Source organism: Lagenorhynchus albirostris, chromosome 2 (assembly GCF_949774975.1).
Source record: "Lagenorhynchus albirostris chromosome 2, mLagAlb1.1, whole genome shotgun sequence".
Taxonomy (NCBI): Eukaryota; Metazoa; Chordata; class Mammalia; order Artiodactyla; family Delphinidae; genus Lagenorhynchus; species Lagenorhynchus albirostris.
In genome coordinates this window covers 105,234,526-105,258,563 of record NC_083096.1, presented here as the reverse complement: position 1 = coordinate 105,258,563, position 24,038 = coordinate 105,234,526, and the positions used below count along the sequence as shown (strand labels likewise).

The 24,038-nt window shown below is 37.8% G+C and overlaps 1 protein-coding gene across 7 annotated transcripts in view; it reads left to right on the top strand.

The window, feature by feature from the left end:
- The window catches only part of RPAP2 (RNA polymerase II associated protein 2), an 81,852-nt gene that overhangs the window by 44,230 nt on the left and 13,584 nt on the right, over positions 1 to 24,038 (top strand). For 6 of the 7 annotated variants that reach the window (XR_009538881.1, XR_009538882.1, XR_009538880.1 and 3 more), the window contains exon 11: positions 2,072 to 2,140. Coding sequence is in view for 2 of the 7 variants with exons in the window: in XM_060139571.1 (XP_059995554.1) it covers positions 2,072 to 2,140 (69 nt within the window). In the remaining 5 variants the exon portion in view is untranslated. Of the gene's footprint in view, positions 1 to 2,071; positions 2,141 to 24,038 lie in introns of those variants that run through there. The other variant, XR_009538883.1, reaches the window with a different exon arrangement.

Here is a 24,038-nt window from a genome sequence, read left to right as displayed (position 1 = left end):
GTTGTGCATTCTGTGGGTTTGGACAAATGTATAATGACATCTATCCATTATTATAGTAACAGAGTATTTTCACTGACCTAAAAATCCTCTGCACTCCACCTATTCATCTATCCTCCCTCACCCCACAACTCCTGGCAACCACTGATCTCTTTAAATATTTATTTATTTATTTAGCTAGCTAGCTATTTGGCTGCGCCGGGTCTTAGTTGCCACGCGCAGGATCTTCGTTGCCGCATGCGGGATCTTTAGTTGCAGCATGCGGGATCTTTTAGTTGAGGCATGAGGGCTCTTAGTTGCGGCATGCTAGTTCTAGTTCCTTGACCAGGGATCGAACCCAGGCTCCCTGCTCTGGGAGCTCAGAATCTTAACCACTGGACCACTAGGGAAGTCCCTGATCTTTTTACTGTCTCCATAATTTTACCTTTTCCATAATGTCATATACTTGGAATCATACAGTTTGTAGCCTTTTCAGACTGGCTTCTTACGCTTAAATAATATGCATTTAAATTTCACTTAAATAATATGCATTTAAAATACCTCTATGTCTTTTCATGGCTTGATAGCCCTTTTTTTTTATGGTGTTATTTATTTGGCTGCATCGAGTCTTAGTTTCAGCACTCGGGATCTTTGTTGCGGCATGCGGGATCTTTCGTTGCAGCACATGGGCTTCTCTCTAGTTGTGGCGCGCGGGCTCAGTAGTTGCGGCACGTGGGCTTAGTTGCCCCGTGACATTTGGGATCTTAGTTCCCCAACCAGGGATCAAACCCGTGTCCCCTGCATCGGAAGGCGGATTCTTAACCGCTAGACCACCAGGGAAGTCCCACTAGCTCATTTCTTTTTAGGGCTGAATAATATTCTAGTGTCTGGATGTACCACAGTTTATCCATTTACCTACTGAAGAGTATCTTGGTTGCTTCCCAGTTTTTGACAGTTATATTAGTAGAGCTGCTATAAACATTCATGTGCAGGTTTTTGTGTGGGCATAAGTTTTTGACTCCTTTGGGTAAATAAATACCAAGGAGTGTGATTGCTAGATTATATGATAGGACTGTGTTTAGTTTTGTGAGAAATACCAGAGTGTCATCCAAAATTGCTGTGCCATTTTTTTTTTCCCACCAGCAATGAATGAGTGTTCCTCTTACTTCACATCCTTGCCAGCATTTGGTTTTGTTGATGGTCAGGATATTGGCCATTCTAATAGTGTGGTATATCTCATTGTTTTAATTTCCATCTCCCTGATGACATATGATGTGGAGCATCTTTTCATATGCTTATTTGCCATCTGTATATCTTCTCTAGTGAGGTGTCTGTTGAAGTCTTGGACCCAGTTTTTAATTGGGCAGTTTGTTTTCCTATTAAGTTTTAAGATTTCTTTGATATTTTGGATAACAGTCCTTTATCAGATGTTGTTGGCTTTTTTTTAATTGATTTATAAATGATATTTTTAAAATGCTTTCTGAGAAATAAGATGACTACAATGTATTTTATTGTCATCAACTGCTAAGTGATAGAAATTACTTCTGATTTTTTAAAACTTAAGTTTTCTTGAATAAAGACCTAGTATTATAATTTATTAAGTCAACTCTCATTTCTGTAAATTATGGATTATGACATCCCTTAATTGCCTGCTGCCAACCTAGCACAAGGTAGAAAGGTACAAAAGGTGAATTAAAATTAAAATCAGAAATTGCTTACCTTGTCAGCTTTAATAAAACATTTGATTAGGGAAAAACATAGAGGATATGGTTACAGGGAGGTGTATGTGTTTGTGTATGTATTTTAATAAACCATACAATTCAGTTTCCCATATTGTTCTTATATCACCATCTTGTCTAATAGTAGTATTGTTATAAATATATAAAAGTGGGGCTAGAACACTTCCTTTTGAGATGGCCATTATTAGATACTGAATATCAAGCCACATTATTATACTATTAACTCTGTTCTATCAAATATAACAAGAATTAAAAAATAGTGCTCTTTCATGATATCATAAATCTGATTATATGTAAAAATAGAAGGGTTATGTATTTAACAGTCTTTGGGTAAATTTTATCTTACTGTCTTTCAGATTAACAAACAGAAATATTATACATAAACCTGCAGAGTGGACCTTAATTGCTTTGGTGTTGCTGTCATTGTAAGTACTCTTTCATATTTTTAACTCTAAATACTAAATATGAAGAATTTTGATTAGGGGAAAACAAAGTTATTCATTGATTTTCTAAACTTTCTTGGAAAATATTGTACCTCTATTTTGTGCCTATTTTCCTTTCCTATATGATAAAATAACTTTCATGTAAAGTGATATGCTATATTTTGATAAGTTGTAATCATTCTCTTTATATTTTTTACTATCTTCTAAGGGCATTTTTCTTCTCAAATATTATTTGTAATCATTTGAAAGGGAAGAACATCTCCATGTGGGATATGATATATACAGGCTAGTCCCTTAATTTCTTGTGTTTTTTTTTTGTTTTTTTTTTTTTGCGGTACGCGGGCTTCTCACTGTTGTGGCCTCTCCCGTTGCGGAGCACAGGCTCCGGACGCGCAGCTCAGCGCCCATGGCTCACGGGCCAAGCTGCTCCACGACCTGTGGGATCTTCCCAGACCGGGGCACGAACCCGTGTCCCCTGCATCGGCAGGCGGACTCTCAACCATTGCGCCACCAGGGAAGCCCCCTTAATTTCATTTTTAACAGTACATTTTATTAATGTTGAATGGCCTCATTATTTTACATCTGTATTTTTACCAATACAGCAATGCTATTTCATTTTTCATCAGCATTTTTATCAGTGATATCATCAGAAAAGTTTTGTTTTCCAAATTAATGTACATCTTTAAAATCAAACAGATTTAAAGGAACTAAAGTAGATAATACACAAGCATATATAAAACATTTAATACTCATTCACCTTTTAAGAAATCACTAGTGGTGTCTAAGGCTTTCAATAGAGTTAAAACCATCTAGTAAGTGTAGTGTTTTTCAGCTTGAATTGCAAAAGTCTTCTTTTGAAGACCATTCATTACTGCATTACTGTTGCTACTTGGTACTTGTTAGGTCATTGAAGCCCATAGGACATTGAATACTTACTGGACACTCACAGGTCAAGAAGTATTATGAGCCAACCTCATAGCATCTCCAGCCCTACTTTTCTTTCTTTGATGTTACTTCAGTCTGACATGTTATTCTGGCCTCACTGTCCCACAGAAGGCTGTGCTGGGAGGCATTAGAGTAGGCTTCAGTGAGCCAGCATCCGTGTCACCCAACGAGATACAGCTCACATGATTCGTTAAATCAGAACACAGAAAATAACTTTACTTGAATGCCCTGACATAAATTTTTTATCAACCATAAGAACAAATCTTTTGTCATTTCTGCTATTCAGTGTTCCAGTTGAATTGGTAATTTGTGAAACAGATCTTAATTTTTTAGAAAGTTCTTTCCAGTTTATGAAATTTGTAAATATTTTGGTCACTGGCAAAAAAAATATCAGTATCTCTGCTCACCCACCATATCCTATGCCTGCTAATAAACCCTCGTAGATAACTGTTTAACTGTACTTCTGTAGTTCATTATACTAAAGGGGAAGTAGCTTTTTTGGTTGACAAGTCAGAGGCCCAGGCTCAGCAATAATCTCAGAATCTTGCTTTCTAAGCCAGTAACTGGAAGTATTATCTTAATGAGCAGCTGCTTACTGAGGACACGTTAGGTCCTACTTCTTTTTGTATCAGACCACTGCCTCACCTTCTCCAAAATGTATAGCAAGGAACAACAACAGAAAAAAGTATGGAAAATGAAATTTAAAAGTCTACCATCAAAATTTCCTAAGTTTAGTCCATACAAAAGTATACCTCTAGTATTTGATTTTAATAGAGGCACCCATGTGGCCCAAAATACTGAAAACTTTGCTAGTCCTTTTATTTGACTTGCCTAACTTTGGATGTAGTGTAGGTATTTCAAGGGTCAGTGACCCATAAAACTAGTAACTTAATTGAATTCAAGAAACGAAACTGCACACATCTTAGACGTATTGCATATTTCACATTGTGCAGTCAGTCTTAAGGTTGTAGCAGTCAACACTGTTTCCTTTTGTCATTCACCTTGAATCCTTCTCTTCCATTATTTCCCTAAGCCCTACAGTTAGATCTACCCATCCTTCTCCTAGTCTTTGGTCCTTTTGATCCCTTGACAACTAAAAACCTTTCCAGTTAGGGCCCTTTTGGCTTCTTTTAAAATCTTTGGTCACTAGAGACACCAAGTTAGCTGGTACCTCTTGGGTTTTGCCTTTCAAATCTTGTTTTCTCATAATTTTCTGTAACTTTTGCAATAAGCCCTCTTTGAACATTCTTTATCTTCCCTAGCTGAATCTCCTTATTGTTTGGTCATCTGATCCTAAGACTTCTGTCTCCTGTCCCCATATTATTTTATTTCTTATTTCCTCATTTCTCAGAAATCCCCTTTAGCTTTTCATATTTCTGCCCCCCAGGGAATCTGTGACTCAACTGATAGACCCTTTCCTTCTCAGCCTGTCCTTTTTTTCATCCTTTTAGAATAAATGTTACTATATGAGATGGGGATAAAATTAAAATACATATCCATTATGTTAAAACTAATCCCATTGGCTTCTGTAAAGTATAATTATACTTTATATTTGCACCCCTCTTTCCTCCCACTTAGAGTTCACAGTTACTTTTTAGGGAAGATATTTTGTTACTGGGGAAAGAAAAAGTAGGCATGAGGGCCAGCATTAGATAAAGAACCTTAAACCCAGTGAAAAATATGGAGACTTTAGACACTCAAAGAGGTATGTGCATATGAAGAGAAAGGAGGTAAACACTCACATGTATTTGTAGAACAGTAACCCCTCATTCAGCTTTTTGATTTATCGCCACTAAGATTGAATGTAGGCATACATGGGATTACCTTTTTTTTAATAATTATCCTATGATTCAGAAAATCTTTGTTGTATCTACTCTCAAATTGCCAATGGAATTTTTTTAGTCATTGTAGACATTTCTGGAATTCATGTTAAAAAGTGGACTTCTTATAAATCTTTATAGCTAGGAAAAAGGTTCTGAATGGCAGTTGTAGACACTGAAGATGAATATAGTAAGATAATATGTTCAGTATTATTATAACAATGGTACTGTTCTTTGTATATGAATATTGCAAAGTTTTGTTATTAGCATTTGTTTAATGCATGAAAGGTGTTTTCAAAATTCCTCATGAGAACCATTTAGAAAAGGATACATATACACATATATAATTTTATTAGTAAAATAAATGGCTCAAGTCTAGCTCTTGTTAGAGGGAAAAATCAACATTTTGAGCAAAACATGATAGTCCAGATGAAAGAAATCTGAGTCTTGAATTTTCACATCTGTATTCTTAAAAGTAGATAAGGTGTCTCTGTAGCAAATCATCTTTTCCTAGTAACTTCCCTTGCACTTTCACAGATGTATTAACATTTTAAAAATTTGAACCACAATGTGTAATTTATCAGTGTATACTGATGGGAATTTTATACCCATATAATCTCAGAAAGAAATTCATCAAATCAAATTGGTTCACTTGATCTTTCCACACTCAATACATTTATATATAAAAATACAATATGACCCATGCACACTTCATTTAGATTTCTCACTAATTCCATAGGACTTGGATGGCCAGTGTGACCGCAACATTTACTGATATTTATGCTATGCATTCAGACCCTAAATAGTTACCAAGATCACACTGAAAGATCTTTCAAAGCTTAAGCAGTATACATTTTTTTTTTTTTTTTAAGCTGCGTTGGGTCTTCCTTGCTGCACACGGGCTTTCTCTAGTTGCAGCAAGCAGGGGCTCCTCTTCATTGCGGTGCATGGGCTTCTCATTGCAGTGGCTTCTCTTGTTGCGGAGCACAGGCTTTAGGTGCACAGGCTTCAGTAGTTGTGGCTCACAGGCTTCAGTAGTTGTGGCTCACAGGCTTCAGTAGTTGTGGCACGCGGGCTCTAGAGCTCAAGCTCAGTAGTTGTGGCGCACGGGCTTAGTTGCTCTGCAGCATGTGGGGTCTTCCTGGACCAGGGCTGGAACCCATGTCCCCTGCATTGGCAGGCGGATTCTTAACCACTGCACCACCAGGGAAGTCCCAGTATACATTTATTTAACAGTGAAGGAATTAATGTTCCTTTACTCCTCTCATTTTTATTTAATAAATGTTATAATTAACAAAGGTAAGTTCTCAAGAACTCCTTACACATAGAAGGACATCTGTAATAGTGATAACGCTGTTGTTTGTTTTTGCTTTTAGTAACGGATTAGAAATGCAATAAAGTAACCTGGTAGTTGGCGTTATTGCTTAAACTCCTGGCTATAGTAATTTTTTGTTTTTGTTGAACCTTATCATACTTTATGATTACATACTATATGTTGAAATAATACAAAATCAAATCTGATTTTCTCGCATAAATATGCTCTAATAAAGATATTAGGCTCTTTCCACAGTCTTGATGCATGATTTTTCACAAAAATGTATATGAATATATAGTCTGCTGTAAGTATTTTAGTACCTGTATGCTCTACTGTGTAAAGCTTTTAATGTATTTATATATTTTGATGTGTTTATACATCAAATTAGAAAGCACAATAAATTACATTAAAGTGTGTTTTCTGATGCCTCCTCATAGTATATCATATATTTGTTTTTATATTCCTCATAATTTTCATCTACCCTTACCTACCCTTCTGTATAGGAAAACAGAAACTGAAGGATCACTTTTTATCATGATCGTGTTTTTCAGGGAAGTTTCTCTGAGAATATTTTGACTGGTATTTTGAGATTTTATAGCTGTAGGACACCCGCCTCAGCTCGGTCCTTATCCTCCTTTCCCTCTTCCCTTTGCCCTTAGTCTTCCCAGTGTTCTTTGACCTCTGTCATTATACTTGAGCCTGTAACACGAGTGGGGACTATGCAGATGTTGACCTAAAGCTGAGAAATCTAGGGAAGGGTCCAGACCAAGGCTGGCAGCCAAAGAGAAGCCATATAGAAGGCTATGGAGAAGCAAACTGACTGGCCTGAGTTCTATGTGCAGCACACAGGCCAGAAATACAATAACTTCTTGTATTTAAAATGTAACTTTTTCACCCAAGTTTACTGTGGAACCTTTGTAAAAAGCCCACTGCTTATGTATTGTGATGATCTATGGTTAATTTTAGCATGGGAGTCCAGAGTCTGTTTGTGGATAGCCAGGGAGAGGTGTGTACTGTGTTCCATGGGAATGATTTGGTTATCTAATGAAGGAGTAAGTAGGTAAATACTTACTTACTTCGTGCTACTTAGAAAGAATGGAGGGTAGAAAGTGACTTGTGGTAGTCTAACATGGATACATGCTATTCCTAGTTTTATGCCCTTGATGTTCTCTAATGGAAAGCTTTCAAGATCGTCTCCAAAAATGTCTGCTTTCATTTTATTTATCTGAACTGTCTGTTTTCAGTGAACTGTGGCCCACTTCCTAGACAGAGACCATGCAATAGTTTATTCCCCCTAAAAGCTTTGAGTATTCCCGTCGTTCCAGGAGTAGCATGTAAGTTCTGGGAAATGGTATTTAAATAAGCTCAACTTGACCATGATCACTAAACAAAAGCCTTCACTGGACGTGGGCAGCCACTTTAGGTAACCATCATAAAGATAGACACTCAGGAGAGTCACTTCCCTAGGGCACTAGACATGAATGGAAAGATGTGACCAAGGCTTTTTGCCTCAGCAGATTGTTTGTTATAGCACGCCCATCACTAATTTCCTTAGAGAAATATGTGAGCACACCATGAAAATGAAGAGATGGTTCCTTAGAAATTTATTGGTTCTCAGAAGTATTCCAAAGCCTTTCTCTTAACATTCCCAATTTAGTTCTCAGTATTTGCGACCATAATAGATAACTGAAATAATTTTTGTTTCCTTATAATTATGGAATTTTTTTATACTTAATTGAATTTTATTGAGATATAATTCCTATAACTTAAAATTCACCATTTTAAAATGTATAATTCACTGGTTTTTAGTATATTCACTATTTTGTGCAACTATCACCACTGTCTGATTCCAGAACATTTTCATCACCCCCAAAAGAAACCTCATATCTATTAGCTTAGTCCCAGTTTCTCCTTCCTCCATCCCCTGGCAACCACTAATCTACCTTCTGTCTCTATGGATTTACCTATTCTGAACATTTCATATAAATGGAATCATATAATATGTGGCCTTTTGTATCTGGCTCCCCTCACTTAATGTATTCAAGGTTCATTCATGTTGTAGCATGTAACAGTACTTAATTCCTTTTTATGGTTGAGTAATATTCCATTGTATGGATATACCACATTTCGTTTATCCATTCATCAGTTGATGGACATCTGGGTTGTTTCCACTCTTTGGCTCTCATGAACATTTGTTAACAAGTTTTTATGTGAACGTAAGTTTTCGGTTCTCTTAGGTATATACCTAGAAGTGGAATTAGTGGGTCATGTGCTAACTCTGTTTAACCTTTTGAGGAACTGCCAGACTGTTTTCCACAGTGGCTGCACTGTTTTAAATTTCCACTGGCACTCCATAGATTGAACTTCAAAGGTCATCTCTTCTTGCCTTACACCCAGTAGTCCCACCAGGCTTATGTTTGCAGTTTTTCCAAACTTTAAATATGCTTGTTCGTATTAAATTTAGGCCTTCATGGACCTGTAACATCAATTTTTTATGTTCTAGGAATTTCTACTACGTATGCAAAATGAGTACCTATGAGCCCCCTCACAAAAAAAAAAAAAAAAGATCATAATGTTGAATATGAGACCATATAAATTAAATGTCTGAACCATAACTAGTGGTATTTATTTTGGAGTCCTCAATATCCATAAAATTCCTGTTTTGGTTTGTTTTTTGCTTGTGTAAATCTTGGATTTGTTTATCTAATATTTACTATCACAATACCCTTGTCATTGTGAAGTTTAAGTAAAGTACTTATTTACTGAGGGTTAAATAATAATTAGATTATTTCTAAGCCCCCTATACTTATTGCTGAGAGTTTAAGAAAAATAAAATATTTTTTAATTGAAGTAACTTTATCCTCAGCCAGCAGGCTGTGTGGGAACCCAGATACTTTCTAAAGGAAAAATAATACTTGTGTAAATTTTTAACCAAAGACTGCTTTCTTCAGTGATTTTTTTTTCCCCTCAGAATTCCTCATATTTTTGGCAATTTTATAATGTTGGGTTTTTAATCCATAGGTAGCTAAGAGTCCCCAACCTCGGGCCAGAATACATATTAAAGTCACCAAGGATCCTCAGCAAAAAGATGTGCTCCCCCGCTTCCCCTTCCCAAGCAGCACAGTAACAGTAGTGGTGACAGCTAGTATCAGGCAGCACTTAGCCCTTACCAGTCACAGCCTCGACTTGAGGAGTCAGTCTCCCTATGTACTCTTGATATCTTCACATCCCGACTGAGTTCAGAGAGCACAGGTCAGGAGAAGCCAGGAAGCATGAGGCGTAAGGGCACTGTTATCCCTAGCCTCAGGGTTCTGCACCGTAAGAGTGTGATAATCATTGTGTGTGGACACCACTGGTTGGTCCCATTTCTGTCTTAGAGCACTGAAAAAGTTGGAGCCACTATGTTGAGAGAATTGTTACATAGCAGTAGTTATGAAGAAAAGTTTTTCCAACACACATCTCCAAAGCTGCTCTATAGAGCTGTCACAAACAGGATCTAGATATAAAGTTTAAAGTCACTACAGCCCAGCCCTTTAAACAAACCTATGTGTAATATATTGCTACTAAGTGAATTACAAAGAACTTGTTTCTTTTCAATCAGAAATATCAATGGAAAGCATCCCTGCTTCCTTATTAATAGGTAATCCTAAAGCATTAAATGCAAACATTATCAGATCATAAACCATCTGTTATAAGAAAAACATTTTATTTTATTTGGCTGTCATGGTCTTTTATATAATCAAAGTTTTTATCAAAGTTTTTATCTCAGTTTTTTAGACAATAGTTCTGAAATAGAAAGCTCATGATGACATACTTCTTCATGGTATGTTCTTGTCTACTTTGTTTTTCTTGTAGAAGTCCTTAATAGTAATAGCTTCATATGCCTCTGGGTTTTTTCAAATTTGGGGACTTTAGATTTGTGCCTAGGATAAAATTAAATTTATGTAAATTATTATTAAGCATTGTTATGATATTTTTAGTAAGTGTAATTCCCTTAACCCAAAGACCACCTTTAACTATGCAAGGGTCTCTTAAAACCCTAAGTTGAGTCTCATTCTGGATTTTCCCTTGCACTAGCAGTGTGCCTTGCACTAGCAGTGTGCCTTGCACAAGTTTCCTAACCTCATTGTGCATTTTTTGTCTTGTTGGCAATAAGAGGGGACTAAGTCCTGGTTAAATCAACTTGGCAGTGTGAATTCAACTATGAGATGTTATAAGTAAGAAACAGTTTTAATGCAGTATGTCAAAGGCTACTGAAGGAGACAGTGGAGATGAGTATATTTAGCATAGGAAACAATGTAATTGTGCTGATAGCCATGGTGACACGGCCCAAGTGTTACTAGTTTGTTTGGTATCTTAGTCCTTAAGCTTGGCAAAGAAATACGTTGATAATATTGCTAGCCATTCTTTCTGTGGAAAGATTACACAGTACTCATTTAAGTAAATGGGATGAACACCCCCGAAGATTCCTTAACTCTCTTTCTACTACAGACCTACCTGACATTATATTGCTCTCCACATCAAAGATGAGGGACCTGCCCTTGATATTTAAGGAAACAGTGAAGTGATTTAGTACCTCAGCAATATAAATATTAAAGGTGGTGAAGAGCAAAGTAAAATGTGTAAGTTGATTTTTTTAATGTAAAACTATGTTTTAGAACCCATTTTCTTACAGAATCCTCACTATAACCATGGACCTTTTCTCCCCTGCTTCCATATTATTCTTTTTTTTCTTCTTTTTCTTTTTTTTTTTTCCACATTATTCTTTACATTTTATTCTGGGAATAAGTCTTATCAACAAATAGGGACATCTAGAAACCTGATATTTTATGTCAGAATTTCTGATTCTTTGTTCAGATCACATTTAAGGAAATTTTTTTTTAATTTATTTTATTTATTTTTGGCTACATTGGGTCCTCGTTGCTGCACATGGGCTTTCTCTAGTTGCGGTGAGTGGGGGCTACTCTTCGTTGCAGAGCGCAGGCTTCTCATTGCGGGGGCTTCTCGTTGCGGAGCACGGGCTCTAGGCATGCAGGCTTCAGGTAGTTGTAGCACACGGGCTCTAGAGCGCAGGCTCAGCAGTTGTGGCACACGGGCTTAGTTGCTCTGAAGCATGTGGGATCTTCCCGGACCAGGGCTCGAACCTGTGTCCCCTGCATTGGCAGGCAGATTCTTAACCACTGCACCACCAGGGAAGCCCCAAGGAAAATTTTTAAAGTAGTTCTAGAATAACTTTTTTTTTTTTTTTTTTGATGAAAAGATCCCAACCATTCATTGATATAACTTCTTTGAACTAGGTATGTTGAAGTAATCTGAGTTTCATCTTGGAGATAATAGATTGTTAGCTATAGGAATGATAAGCTACCTTGCCTGTAGCCCTGATTTTCCTTCTAAAGAGTTTATTTGCACTTTTTTTAATGTTTTTAATATCATGCCACTAAAACCAGCGTAAGTAGAGCCCACATTATACCAGGAAAGGATGAGACTCACACTTTGCTGTAGCATCATAACTGTAAATCAGTGTAGAGACTGACTATACAATAATGGAAAAGTTTTCAAATATTAGAAATCTGACTTTAAAATAACCAACAAATGTTTATTGAGCAGCTGCTATGGGTAAGACTGTATCTTAGGCCTTGTGGGGGATACAGAGATTAAACAAAGATCCTGCCCTGGAAGACTACCAGGGGTTGAGGAAAGGGGGAGATAGATATGTGCACAGGTGACTACAGTAAAAAGTTGAATGTATTATTAAATGGCAAGAAAGAAACACAAACTGTTTGGGTGTTCAGAGAAGCAAAAGAGCTCTACTAGGGAGATCAAAAAAGGTTTCACAGAAGTGGGATTTGTGATAGGCCCAAAAGATAGAAACCGTTTCAAGAAATAGAAATGAAAGGATGCAAGCATTCTAGGAAGTACCTGTGTAATGAAAAAAGCAAAAAGAAGAGATGTAGTGAAGAGTATAAGATAACTGGAAAGAGTGGTTGGGAAGTTGGGTGTATTGTAGAGATAGAACCTTTTAATGGCAAGGAAAGTTATTTTAGTGGACAGTGAAAGTCATTTAAGTTTTGAGCAGAGAGTACCATCATGAAGCCAGTGTTTTAGGAAGATCAGTCTTGCTGGAGTCACATCTGATCCTGTCTTCCACCTTGTGCCAGTCCTTCGAAGGCTTCCAGTTGCTCTTATTGTGGCCTACATGGCCCTGCGTCGTCCAGCCCCTTCTCCAGCCTCATCTCACATTACCCTACCTTGTTCTCCCATTCCTACCACTCTGACCTTCTTTCCAGCCCTTCTCATCATACTCTCCCTCAGCATAGGACACAGGTTGTTCCCTATATCCAAAATGTTCTTCCCTCCCCTCTTCCTTTGGTTAATTCCCCTTTCATCTCTCAGAACTTGAGGAAGTGTTTCTTCCTCAAGAAATGTTTCGTGGACTTCCCTGACTAGATCAAGTATCTTTATAATATGCTATCATAACACCATGTACTTATCTTTCCTAGCACTTGCCCTGTTTTCAGTTTTATATTTAATTGTATGATTACTTGATTAATGTCTGTCTCACTCAACTTGAAGATTTTAGGGGCAGGTTCTACGTCTGATTTTACCCACCATTATATATCCAGCACTTCAACATCGTGCCTAGAACATCATAGATTTACAATAAATACCTGGCAATGAATGAATGATTATTTAGGAAGCTATCATTTCTAGCTTTTTGTTGACTCCTTCCCTCCTGCCTTCAAGTGCTTATTCATCTTTAAAGTCTAAAAAAACAAAACAGAGAAAAAAAAACAAACCTATCCTTTGTCTGTAACTTCACTGATCCCCCCAGACTATCATCCTTTCATTTGACAACCTTCTTGAAGAGCTAGTCTGCTGTCAGTGATTCCCGTGCTTTTCATTAATCCCTTGCATTCTGGCTTTTGCCCACAGCATTTATGAAATTGATTTTCTCAAGGCCTCCACTAGTAACAGCCTAGTTAACCAGCGAGCACTGAGGCAGTGAACTAAAATGATTACAATGAAAATGAAATGGGAGAGACAGACGATGAGAGACATTACAGCACCAGAATCTACAAAGTTTAGCAGTGGGGGTAAGAGGAGCCAAACATGATTTCACAAAATTAAGACATAACTGGGAAAAATAGTGGTTCTTTTAGGGAAGAGAGTATGAGGAACTAATTGAAGGATATACTGCATTTGGTTTAATACCTGTTCTCCAAGCACTGAGACTGTTCCTGTTCAGGGAGATTTAAGGTTAAGGCAGATTATCCAGTTGGGCGGTTCCCCAGTAGCAGTTGAAAATGTGGAATTGAAGCTAAAGAATGGTAAGAAAGGGCTTCCCTGGTGGCGCAGTGGTTGAGAGTCCGCCTGCCGATGCAGGGGATATGGGTTCGTGCCCCGGTCCGGGAAGATCCCACATGCCGCGGAGCGGCTGGGCCCGTGGGCCGTGGCTGCTAAGCCTGCGCGTCCGGAGCCTGTGCTCCGCAGCGGGAGAGGCCACAGCAGTGAGAGGCCCATGTACAGAAAAAATAAATAAATAAATAAAGAATGGTAAGAAAAATCATAGACTCAGATTTTAGAGTCATTATTGAGATGGGTGAGAGGCAGAGGTAGAGGGTATTAAGTGCAGAGGAAAGAGAATCTGTGGAGGAGCTGCATCTATGCCAAGGTTGCCTGAGGAATACAAAAAAAAGGCAGAAAGAGGGGAGGAACAAACATTTGTTTTTCGGAACACCAACTCAAACATGCTAGACTCTTTGCCTACATTATTTCATTTGATCCTCACAATTCAGTGAGGTCAGTGGTAGTGTCCCACTTCCCAGAGAAAGAAACAGACCATGGGAAGACAAGCACTTTGTCCAAGGTCATAGCTGGGATTTTGATTTCAAAATGTGTGCACTTGCCACTGCCCAGTGTACCTTAGAAAGGTGTGTGTACAATCAGAACACTGTCAAGGAATCCAAAGCAGGTTTGAGGTTCAAGAAAGAGGTGGTAACTACCTTCCTGAGAACCAGGCAGTTATCCTCTGCTGAACAAAGACAGGGACTGAACAAAGGCTATGGTTTGGGCAACCACAGTTGTGGGTGACCTTCAAGGAAGCAGTTTCCGTAGAATGATAGTGGAGACCAGATTGCAAAGGCTGCTCTAGTAGACAGTTGTGAAGATACTAGACATAGCAAATGTTGACCACTCTTCATATGGTTGGCATAAGAGGAAAGAAGAGAGGGCTTATAATCCAATAGGACATGGTAAATCTTCAGAAGATTCTCAGGATAGTGGAGGCTTGAGCATGTTGGCAGCAAAGGGGAAGGAGATGTCAGACAGGCAGGCTTGGGAGTACTGAAAAGACAGTGTAACTGATGGGATGTGTTCCATGAAGAAACTGGGAATGTCACCAAAGGCATATTTGCCGATTATTTTTTCTTCCCTGATCCCTGTCACCCACCTCCCTTACCCACCTTCCCCCACATGTTTCTCTCTCCTTGCCTTGAATGTCAGAGTTGTTTGGTAACATTTTGCCTCCTGTACTTAATTTCAAAAGTGAATGGACCAAATCTTGTATGTTTCTCCTTCCAAAGACTCGTATTAGTGTTATCATTTCATTACTTGTTCTAGTTTATCCCCGTCCACCACAGGTTAGTGATCTGCTTTAGAATTAATTTAGGGCAGCATTTCTAAGTTTGACCTGTATAGCTACTGTGTTTAATGCTGGTGTCTAACTTTTTTTTTTCAAATTTATGATTTTTACCTGCCTTCTCATCTTTTATAATCCACAAATCAGTCTTAGGGACATATACATGTACTTCACAAAAAAATACACACATACATACACACACACACACAGTTTCTACATGAGAATAAGAGACTTTCCATTCATCCAAAAATTGTGTTTGGACAGTGTGTAAACAATACTAAACCAGGAAAGATGTCTACAGTAAGTTAGACAAATTTGAAACTGTTTTCTTACCAAAACATAATCTCCATGCAGCCAAGGACATTGTCTAGATTACTTTTGTCTCCCTAAATCTGGCACTCAATCTGGCATTTAGTAAGCACTAAGTGAATATTTGTAGAATAAATCAAATGAATGAATGGACAGGAAAAACTTGGATAAATTATTGTTGGTGTTAGGAACTTCAAAATAGAATTGGTAACACTGGTGAAATTGCACAGGAAAAAACAAATAGTTGCTTACTATCATGAGTAAAAAGGACAGTAACCTTTGTCTTGGTAATGATTCATATTTTCCAGGGTGGATATTGTCTGATAAGGATGTGACTAGCCTAAAAAGAATTGCTGCTTTTAACCAAATCTAGCATTGCTTTTTTGCAAATAGATATTTATAAAATCTTTAATAAAATTAATGAAAAACAAAACTAGATGTAACTGGGAAATTATCTTTTAATTTATAAAATTAGTAAGCATTTTAATTTTTTTAAATGTGTCTTTGATTTTAAAACTATATTTCAAATACTGCTTTTCTCTGATTTCCATGGACTTACTCTTTCATATTCTGTGGACTGATAAATAGAAGAATTGGTTATAGAGCAGTTAATCACCGAGTATGTAGACATGGCACTAAATCTTTTATTTATCTGATGCATCACAGACACAATTCTGGAGAATTCTTTAAATGTTTTACATGTTGGTATTTGTTCGTTGAATTGGAAGCATTTATCAAATATTAATGGGTCTTAATGGAAAATTTCACTCTAGAGGCAAACTCTTCCTTTAACTAGTCTTACTGAATGTATTTTATTAACTAGTCTTGCAAACTTGCATGAAAATTATAAGGAAAAAAATTATTATTCCTAGGCATATTGAGTGCTTGTTAAATTCAAGAACCAAATCACCTAGTGTGTTTTTTCTCTGTTGTCTTTAAACACTTCCAAACACCTTTTTAATATTTTTCCTGCCTCTGACTTTTCTCATTCTGATAGTTCTAGTTAACAGTAAAGTCATATAGTTCCTGAAGGCAAAACTAAAATACTTCCGATTTACTCCTGGTTTAAATATTTTTACAAAGTTTTAGAGCAGATTATAAAGGCCAAAGGGTAAAACGAGGCTTGCTGTTATCTAGTTCTCACTATTGCTGTTTGTGTCGTCCCATGTCCGCTTTCAGTGAGCAGTCTGAGAGTTGGCTCTTTGTCATTTTAGTACAGCTTAGGTATACTCTGCCTTAAAAGACACAACATATCAAAATACATAGAGCTTAATACTGAAAATTCCATTGGAGCAAAAGTACTCAGGAAACTGCTACAAACTGCTTGAACACCTGTAATTTCTGTGGAGGTGAAATCACATTCCAGTAACTGAATTGTCTGTACAATTTCACAGTTTTATTTATTTACTGATTTTCTTTCCAATGAGTTTTTCAGGCCCCACATTATGATGTTGTTTGTCATATGGAGGTTTCTAATTTCAATGAGTAACAAATCAGCCACACTGCAAAAATGTTTTTTAAGAATAATGCAACTGCCAGGTTATAACTAGTATTCCTGTGGTTTCAGTGCAGAGAAGTATGTTGCTCATCCAAAACACTAACACTTATACAACTTCCACATGCTCCAGAATTCCTCAAACTGTGTAAAACTAAATGCCACTAATCCTCTACAGCTCACATTACAGATTGAGAGATATGGTTATACGTTGAAAGTAGGAATAAAGTTACGTATTCTTTCCCCAAAGAAAAAAATACACATTTGGAAGAAAAAAAAAAGAAACCTTTTTATGTAATTTGAAGGACTATATGAACCCCAGTATCCCAGGTTAACGTGAGGAAGTGGAGTCAGCAAATGGAGGTTTCTCTTTTGAGAAAACTGATGATAAGAGTAGGAAAGAAATTGAACTGCGACAATTTGTTTGGGAGAAAAGAGACTTAAGCATGTTTGTAGGGTATGGAGAAGGAGCCAGTTAAAAAAAAAAAAAGAATCTGAAGCTGAGGGCAGGGTTGGGGGGGTAGACATGGATGGTGGAACAGGGTCCCAGAGGAGGTACAAAGAAGTGGGATCATGGTTACAGGCAGCAGTAGCTTGAACAGGAGAGAGATACATCTTCTGGGGCAGGAAGAAAATAAATGAAGAGTAATGTGGCTATAGGTAAGTTTGTAAGTAGAAGGGAGATATTTATTTATGTATGTATGTATGCCTGTGTTGGGTCTTCGTTGCTACGCGCAGGCTTTCTCTAGTTGCAGCGAGCGGGGGCTACTCTTCGTTGTGGTGAGCGGGCTTCTCATTGTGGTGGCTCCTCTTGTTGCGGAGCATGGGCTCTAGGCACGCGGGCTTCAGTAGTTGTGGTGCACAGGCTTAGTTGCTCCGTGGCATGTGGGATCTTCCCAGACCAGGGCTCAAATCCGTGTCCCCTGCATTGGCAGGCGGATTCTGACCCACTGCATCACCAGGGAAGTCCCTAGAAGAGAGATTCTTAAATTACGCCTGACAACTTCAGGTAAGATATGATGTATTCTAAGAGTGAAGAGATGATGGTTGAGTAGGGCGTGAAAAAAAGAGGTAACAGTCATTGAGAGTATCGGAAAAGGACCTAACCAAGTGCCAGAGAAAATTGACAAGTTACCCAGCTGAAGCCAGAGATCATGGATTTGTAGTTAATATCAGTCTTCGAAGTTCCCTTCTTCCTGCCACTTTCCTGTCCTCCAGTAGTTTTCAGCCATCCTGTTGTAGGTGTGAAGAAAGCAGGTTGTAGCACTACTTAGTTGTAGTTTTGACAAATAGGAAAGCTAAGACAAGGATGCAAGAGATTCAGAAGAGTGCTGGTGAAAGATTAGTTTAAGAAATCAGGACAGATATGATTGGTAAAGGGTAATGGAGTTATCTTAGGAAGAAAATTGGTTGTCCTAATGAAATGTTTCTTTTGTCCCTCCCTGCAAAGTTGTGTCTTCAGCTCTGACATCTGTCCTAGGTTGCAAACCAAAATTTTATGGGGGTGGGGGAGCATCTCCATTTGATATCCCTCAAGCAATTCACACTCAGAAATCTGAGACTGAGCTGATCTTCCCTTTCTTTTCCTTTGGTGGCATTTCCATCTTCCTAATTACCCAGAATTGAAGTTTGACTTGGCTTTGGTGCTTCCTTTGCCTTTATCTCCCATATTTAATCAATTGCTAAAGCCTTCCTTCTTCTCCTTTCCCACTGCTACCAACCCACATCAGGCTTTCATTACTTGCCTAGACTGCTGCAATTATAGCCTTCTTAAACACGTCTCTTGCCATGTGTCTCTTTCCTCAACTAGTCCATCCTTCCTCCAGCTACCAGAGTAATCTCACTAAAGCTCAGTTCTGATCAGGGCAGGCCTTTGTTCAGAAACCTTCTAATACCCCATCTCCTATCATGTAATTTTGCTTGAAATTCAAGGCCTTCCTAAAGTGGCCCCAACCTGCCTACCCAACTAATTTCTCTTTTGTGTCCTTACATTGTATCTACTGACTCTTTTCCCCTACAGGCATCTCTGTTAGCTTGTATGTTTGTGGACTCTGCTTAAAATGCCTTTACTTTTCATGTTCCTCGGTCCTAGCATTCAAGACCCACTTCAAATGTCACTACCTCCTTAGAAGTCTTTCTTAACCTCCCCCCGAGGTACAAATAACATCTTCCTTGTACAAATTTCTATAGGTGAGACCTTTCTTTTGGACTGTATTACCTTCTGCTTTGTTACATAGGTATTTATATAGAGATCTCATTTCCTTTGCTATTCAATTTTGTCCAGCAGTATAGTTAACAAGTATAACAAATGATCAGAACTGCACAGATTATCTCAATTCAAAAATTTAACAGTGGTTCTAAACACTGGTTGTCCATTAGAATCACATAGGGAGCTTTTAAAAATTACTAATACTTGGGAATTCCCTGGCAGTCCAGTGGTCAGGACCCCACTCTTTCACTGCTGAGGGCGTGGGTTCAGTCCCTGGTTGGGGAACTAACAACCTGCAAGCCTCGCCGTGTGGCCAAAAATAAATAAATAAAATAAAAATTACAAATACCTGATCCAAAGATTTTGATTGACTGTTCTAGGGTGGAGGCTGGACATATGTATTTTTAAGTTCCCCAACTGTAATTTGTGCAGACAGAATTGACAACCACTATCCTTAATTCTAGTGCAATTATTAGTGTGCTAGATAAAGATATGCTAAATCAGTTAATTTAACTATGTCTGCCAGGATTTGCTTGCTGAGAGGCATGTTTTAGCCTTCTTCTAAAGTCTTCATTAGTTGATGATGTTGGAAGATGCTTCTTGGCTGTCACAGAAAGGATGAATTAATTAGAAACAATAGAATTGTCTGTTTTCATTAGCATCTTTTATTTTGTAATGACAGATTTCAAAAATTATTTGAAGAGCATATAAAAGTGGGCCTTTGAAATCATAAGGTCTACTCAGTTCTTAAAATGAATCAGACATGTGAGCTTGTGTGGTATAGTGGTTAGAAGCGTAGACCCGTGGGAGTACTTCTGGGGTTATTTGCTCATCTCTTACTGACTACGTGACCTTAAGAAAGTCACTGGTGTCTCACCTTGGAGTTAACACTTGCTGTAACTTCACAGAAAGGTTGAAGATCAACAAGTTAGTTTCATAAAGAAAAATTTCTTTTTACGAACTTGGAAATCAGTGTAGCTTCTTATGTTTGACTCAGTGGTTGAGATCCTGCCACAAAAGGAGTAACTGGGAAAAAGAACTGGTCTTCTTCAAAGGAAACAATTTGCTCTAATTTAGAAAGCCACCCAGCACCCATTTTAAAGTATCTGAATTTTAAACTGATCTCTGACCTCCTGGCATTTGTTTCCTTGTCAAACTGTTTACTCTTTACTGAAAAACAACATCAAGAGCAGCTTAGGAAAATGCCATGAAGGAGTTATCTCTGCACGTGGCCCAGTCCATGTTATTTTATGGAAAAGGAAAGCTCTTCCACAGGTTGACTTTTTTGGTTCTTTCCCTGTGCCCCCGGGGCTATCGTGTTACTTCAGGGAGGAGGCCAGGGGCCACAGATTAGACAAATATTTTTAGAGAATCACTGACAGAGTTGAATCTTCTTCTGCCTTCTCCCCAGTAAGAAACGCGCAAGGTGGGAAAAGAGTTATATTAAATAAGAGCCCTGAATATACAGATGAAAATCCCTTTTGAAAGTTTACACTAAAAATTTTTTTATATCTGAAAGAGACGTTTTAGAAAAATGCCTTGGGTTTGTGTGAGCCCTCAAATTTCTGAAAATAGATGACATTTTGACCCTTTGGGTTACTTGTCACAGCTCTCCTTTGTTTCAGTTTTGAGTGTATATTTTCACAGACAGAGGTTATCATTTAGTACTTATTCATGTAGAGAAGGAGGGAAAATCCCAACTCATTTTTTTGAAGAACACAAAGTATGGGTAAAGTGACAATTGTTACTGCAGTGCATGAAGGAATATCAGACTTCATAGATAAGCAAGATACCCTAGTGATAAAGGTGTCCATTTTTAGCACTGTTCTTAACCAGTGTGATCCTGGATAAATCCCTTACCCTGTCCAAAGCCTCTGATACTTCAGCTGTCAAAAGGAAACTAGCTGGGTTGTTGAGACTAAATCACACTTGAGGAAATTAAGTGGTATAGCCTCATCAAAGAAGACTGTGCAGTTAAACCTCATCGTTCAGATTTTTCAGTTACTCAGGCCAATAGTAATAAAGATGCCTCATCTATCCTGGAAGACTTTTGGTTTTGTTTGATTCTAAGCCCCTGAAGTGTCAGGTCTTGTAATATCTGTTCTGTTTTCACTGGTAAAGTAACAAGCATAGTGCCTGTGCATGTAAACATTGAAAATACTTCTTTTTAACAGAAATACTCCTCCTTCCCAGCCCTAACTTCTGAAGGATGAGAGAGTGAGTGTTAAAAAAATTTCTTTTAAGCCCAGCATTATCTTTTAGCGGTCTGCATATTCATCACCTTTATGTGTGGTAATCAGCAGAACAGGTTTCCCTACTGCAACAGAACTCTGTGGGAACCCAGTAATTTCTCAAATCTGATAGGTACAGAAAAAGAAAAGTGTGGCTTTTCACTTCCTATCCTTTCCTCCAACCCCAAACCATAGAGAAGCATGCTTTCTGGTGACATTTATTCACATAGACATTCTCACAGCATTTTCTTCACTTAAGATTATATTGAATATGAGGAGTGTTGTTCAGTGTCATTTTACAGCAGCCTACCAGTTTGATTGTGCAAGTTTGGAAATCAGTAATAAACCCTTAGGAAACTCTTAAGAGTTACTGCTTCTTAGTGTTGACGGACAGGTTAAGGGACGTCTGTGCTATATCATTTAAGGCAAATGCCTGATGTGATCTTCACCCATATTACCCAGATTATTCAGGAAAGGATAAATCAGACCATGCCGTGATTTCCAGTGTTACAAGAGTCGCACTGTATATTTCCCAATGGGAATGAATGCAGTGATCAAAGCAATACCGACCACAATGGGAAGACCATTTAAATATCCAAGTTCATTACTGACTTTTAATGCACTACAGGAGATGGATAACCTAGAGACCCATCAGTTGTTTAGCTCCACTTCTTCAGTAAACCATAACTTTAACTCTTTATATAGCTTTCTCTGTTAATGTGAAACAAACCAGTGACACAAAATCATAGGTAACTTTCTTCTGAGCCTTAATCAAGAGTTTGTACAGCCCTAAATCCTTGGATAAAAAGATTTATAAAAAGGCCACCTTTAATTAAAAATATCTTGTTTCAGTTGTCAAACTTTGAAACTCCTCTTAATTCTGTATATAATAATTCCTGTTAACCAGATGTTGTTTGATAGCTCAGTAATAACAAATGGAGGGTACCTGTCCTAACCTGACTTCCAATCTCTCCTTTTGATGTGTAGCATATGTGCAGCAGTCAGCTAAATAAAGGTCTTATCAATAAGATGCAGTTTGACACTTGGCTTTTTTTGCTTTTGTCATCATGCCATTTACCATATGGTAAAGAACTGGTTATAGAAGGCTGCCTTTCTTTCAGAATAGAGATTTGAATCAGTGGAGTTTTCATGAGAAGTTTCCTCTCTTGTTTGTGATTTATACATTTGCAAGTTATGTCGTTTTTGTCAAATCATATTCTCCAGCGTACAGACTTTTTGTGGTAAACCATCCTTTTAGTGTCACCTTTAGAGGTTTTTATTCATATTTAAAAGTACACGAAGGAAATAAATTGAAACATAAAAATATTTTGTTCTTACTGCTAATCACAATTTCTGTTGATTATTTTAAAGATATTTCCTATATAAAGCACATTGTTAAATACCAACTGTGGTATATTACTATATTATTTAAGTAGAGTAGTTATTTGGGCCCAGTTTATTGTAGTTTTCTTTGATATTCACTATTAGAAGTTGTAGGACTGGAACAGAGGTTTGAGTCCCTTTCCATATATAATAGGGTGGAAGTTGTTCTTTAATTAAAAGGCTAAACAGGTAAATGATTAGCATACACAGGTAAAGGATTAAAAGGAAAGGAGGAGCCTAGGGACTCTAACAAAAAAGGGGAGAAGGTTAATAAGATTCTGAGATTGTACTTCAAAGATAACTTAGATGTGAAAGATTTTACATCATGATATCTTTCTCTGAAGGTATATTGTTCTATGTTTTGAAGTAATGAATTTGAAAAATATTTATATTCTGGGACATTGCATTTTAGGAAAATGAGAAGCTAGAAGTGGGGGACATGGGGAATAACACCAATCTGAATAAGGAGCAGTTAGATGGCATCTATTAGGAAAGATTAAAAGGACTTGGAATTGAGAACCATTTTCAAGAATATGAAGGAATAACTTTTAAGAGGGGGCCCCCCCAAAATTCTGCAAGGGCCATTTAGATTATATATGAGGAACAATGTCCAGGATTTAAAATGCGTTAACCGTTGCAGCATGCTACACATAGAAGTATAGAATCTCCCTCCTTCATGATCATGGAGGTAGTTTTTTAACTGTCTTGTGTAAAGGGTCCCAATCACTACATCAAGAAAGGATCTTGAGTCTCTTTTCTTAAATGGGAGGAGACTAAAAGGGAGTATAGATTCCAAAAACAACTGAGTCCTCATTTTGTGGCTACATTGTTACTTTCATTGATCTAGAAAGAATAAGAACACACCCCATTCAAAAACAGTAGTAACAGCCAGAAATACACAGAAATAAAGACCTGTATTAGTTGGACTGTGGAAATCCGAAAGTGCTCTTCCTTTTGGCCAAGTGTCATCTCCTTTAGAGTGAAAGGAATTTCCTTTCCTTTCACATTTAACCTGTGAGGCTAAAGTACTTTTGCTCCAGAGGAAGGCACCAAGCAACCACTCAAAGGCCAGCCCCTTGCTCCACAGTTTCCTCTACAGGACTGGAGTGAATTAAGCGACAAATCAAGCCTGCTCAGTGACACTAAGCCAACACTTAGTGACGCTCTTGGCCAACACTGAGTTTCAGGACACATGGAAGGGAGGAGGGGAAATGCAGGAACAAGTGATAGGTCTTGATTTAATGCTTGGCCTACCTGATGAATTTAAAGCTCATCTCACCTCACTGATGGATATTCTGAAATATTCTAGCAGGAGGATGCCACTATGTGCGACCAGAAGTCGTCAAGAAAATGTTTCCTCCCTTCCTTCCTCTAAATATGAAAGGAGGAATATTTTATGAAGAAGAAAAAGTATTTCAGTAAGCACAATAAATTAGTGACCTCTTAAGCTATTTCTTCATTCGACAAATAATTAGTGATCATTTACAATGTGCCAGGCATGAGGGATACAGTGAATGCAGTGAATACACGAGTCA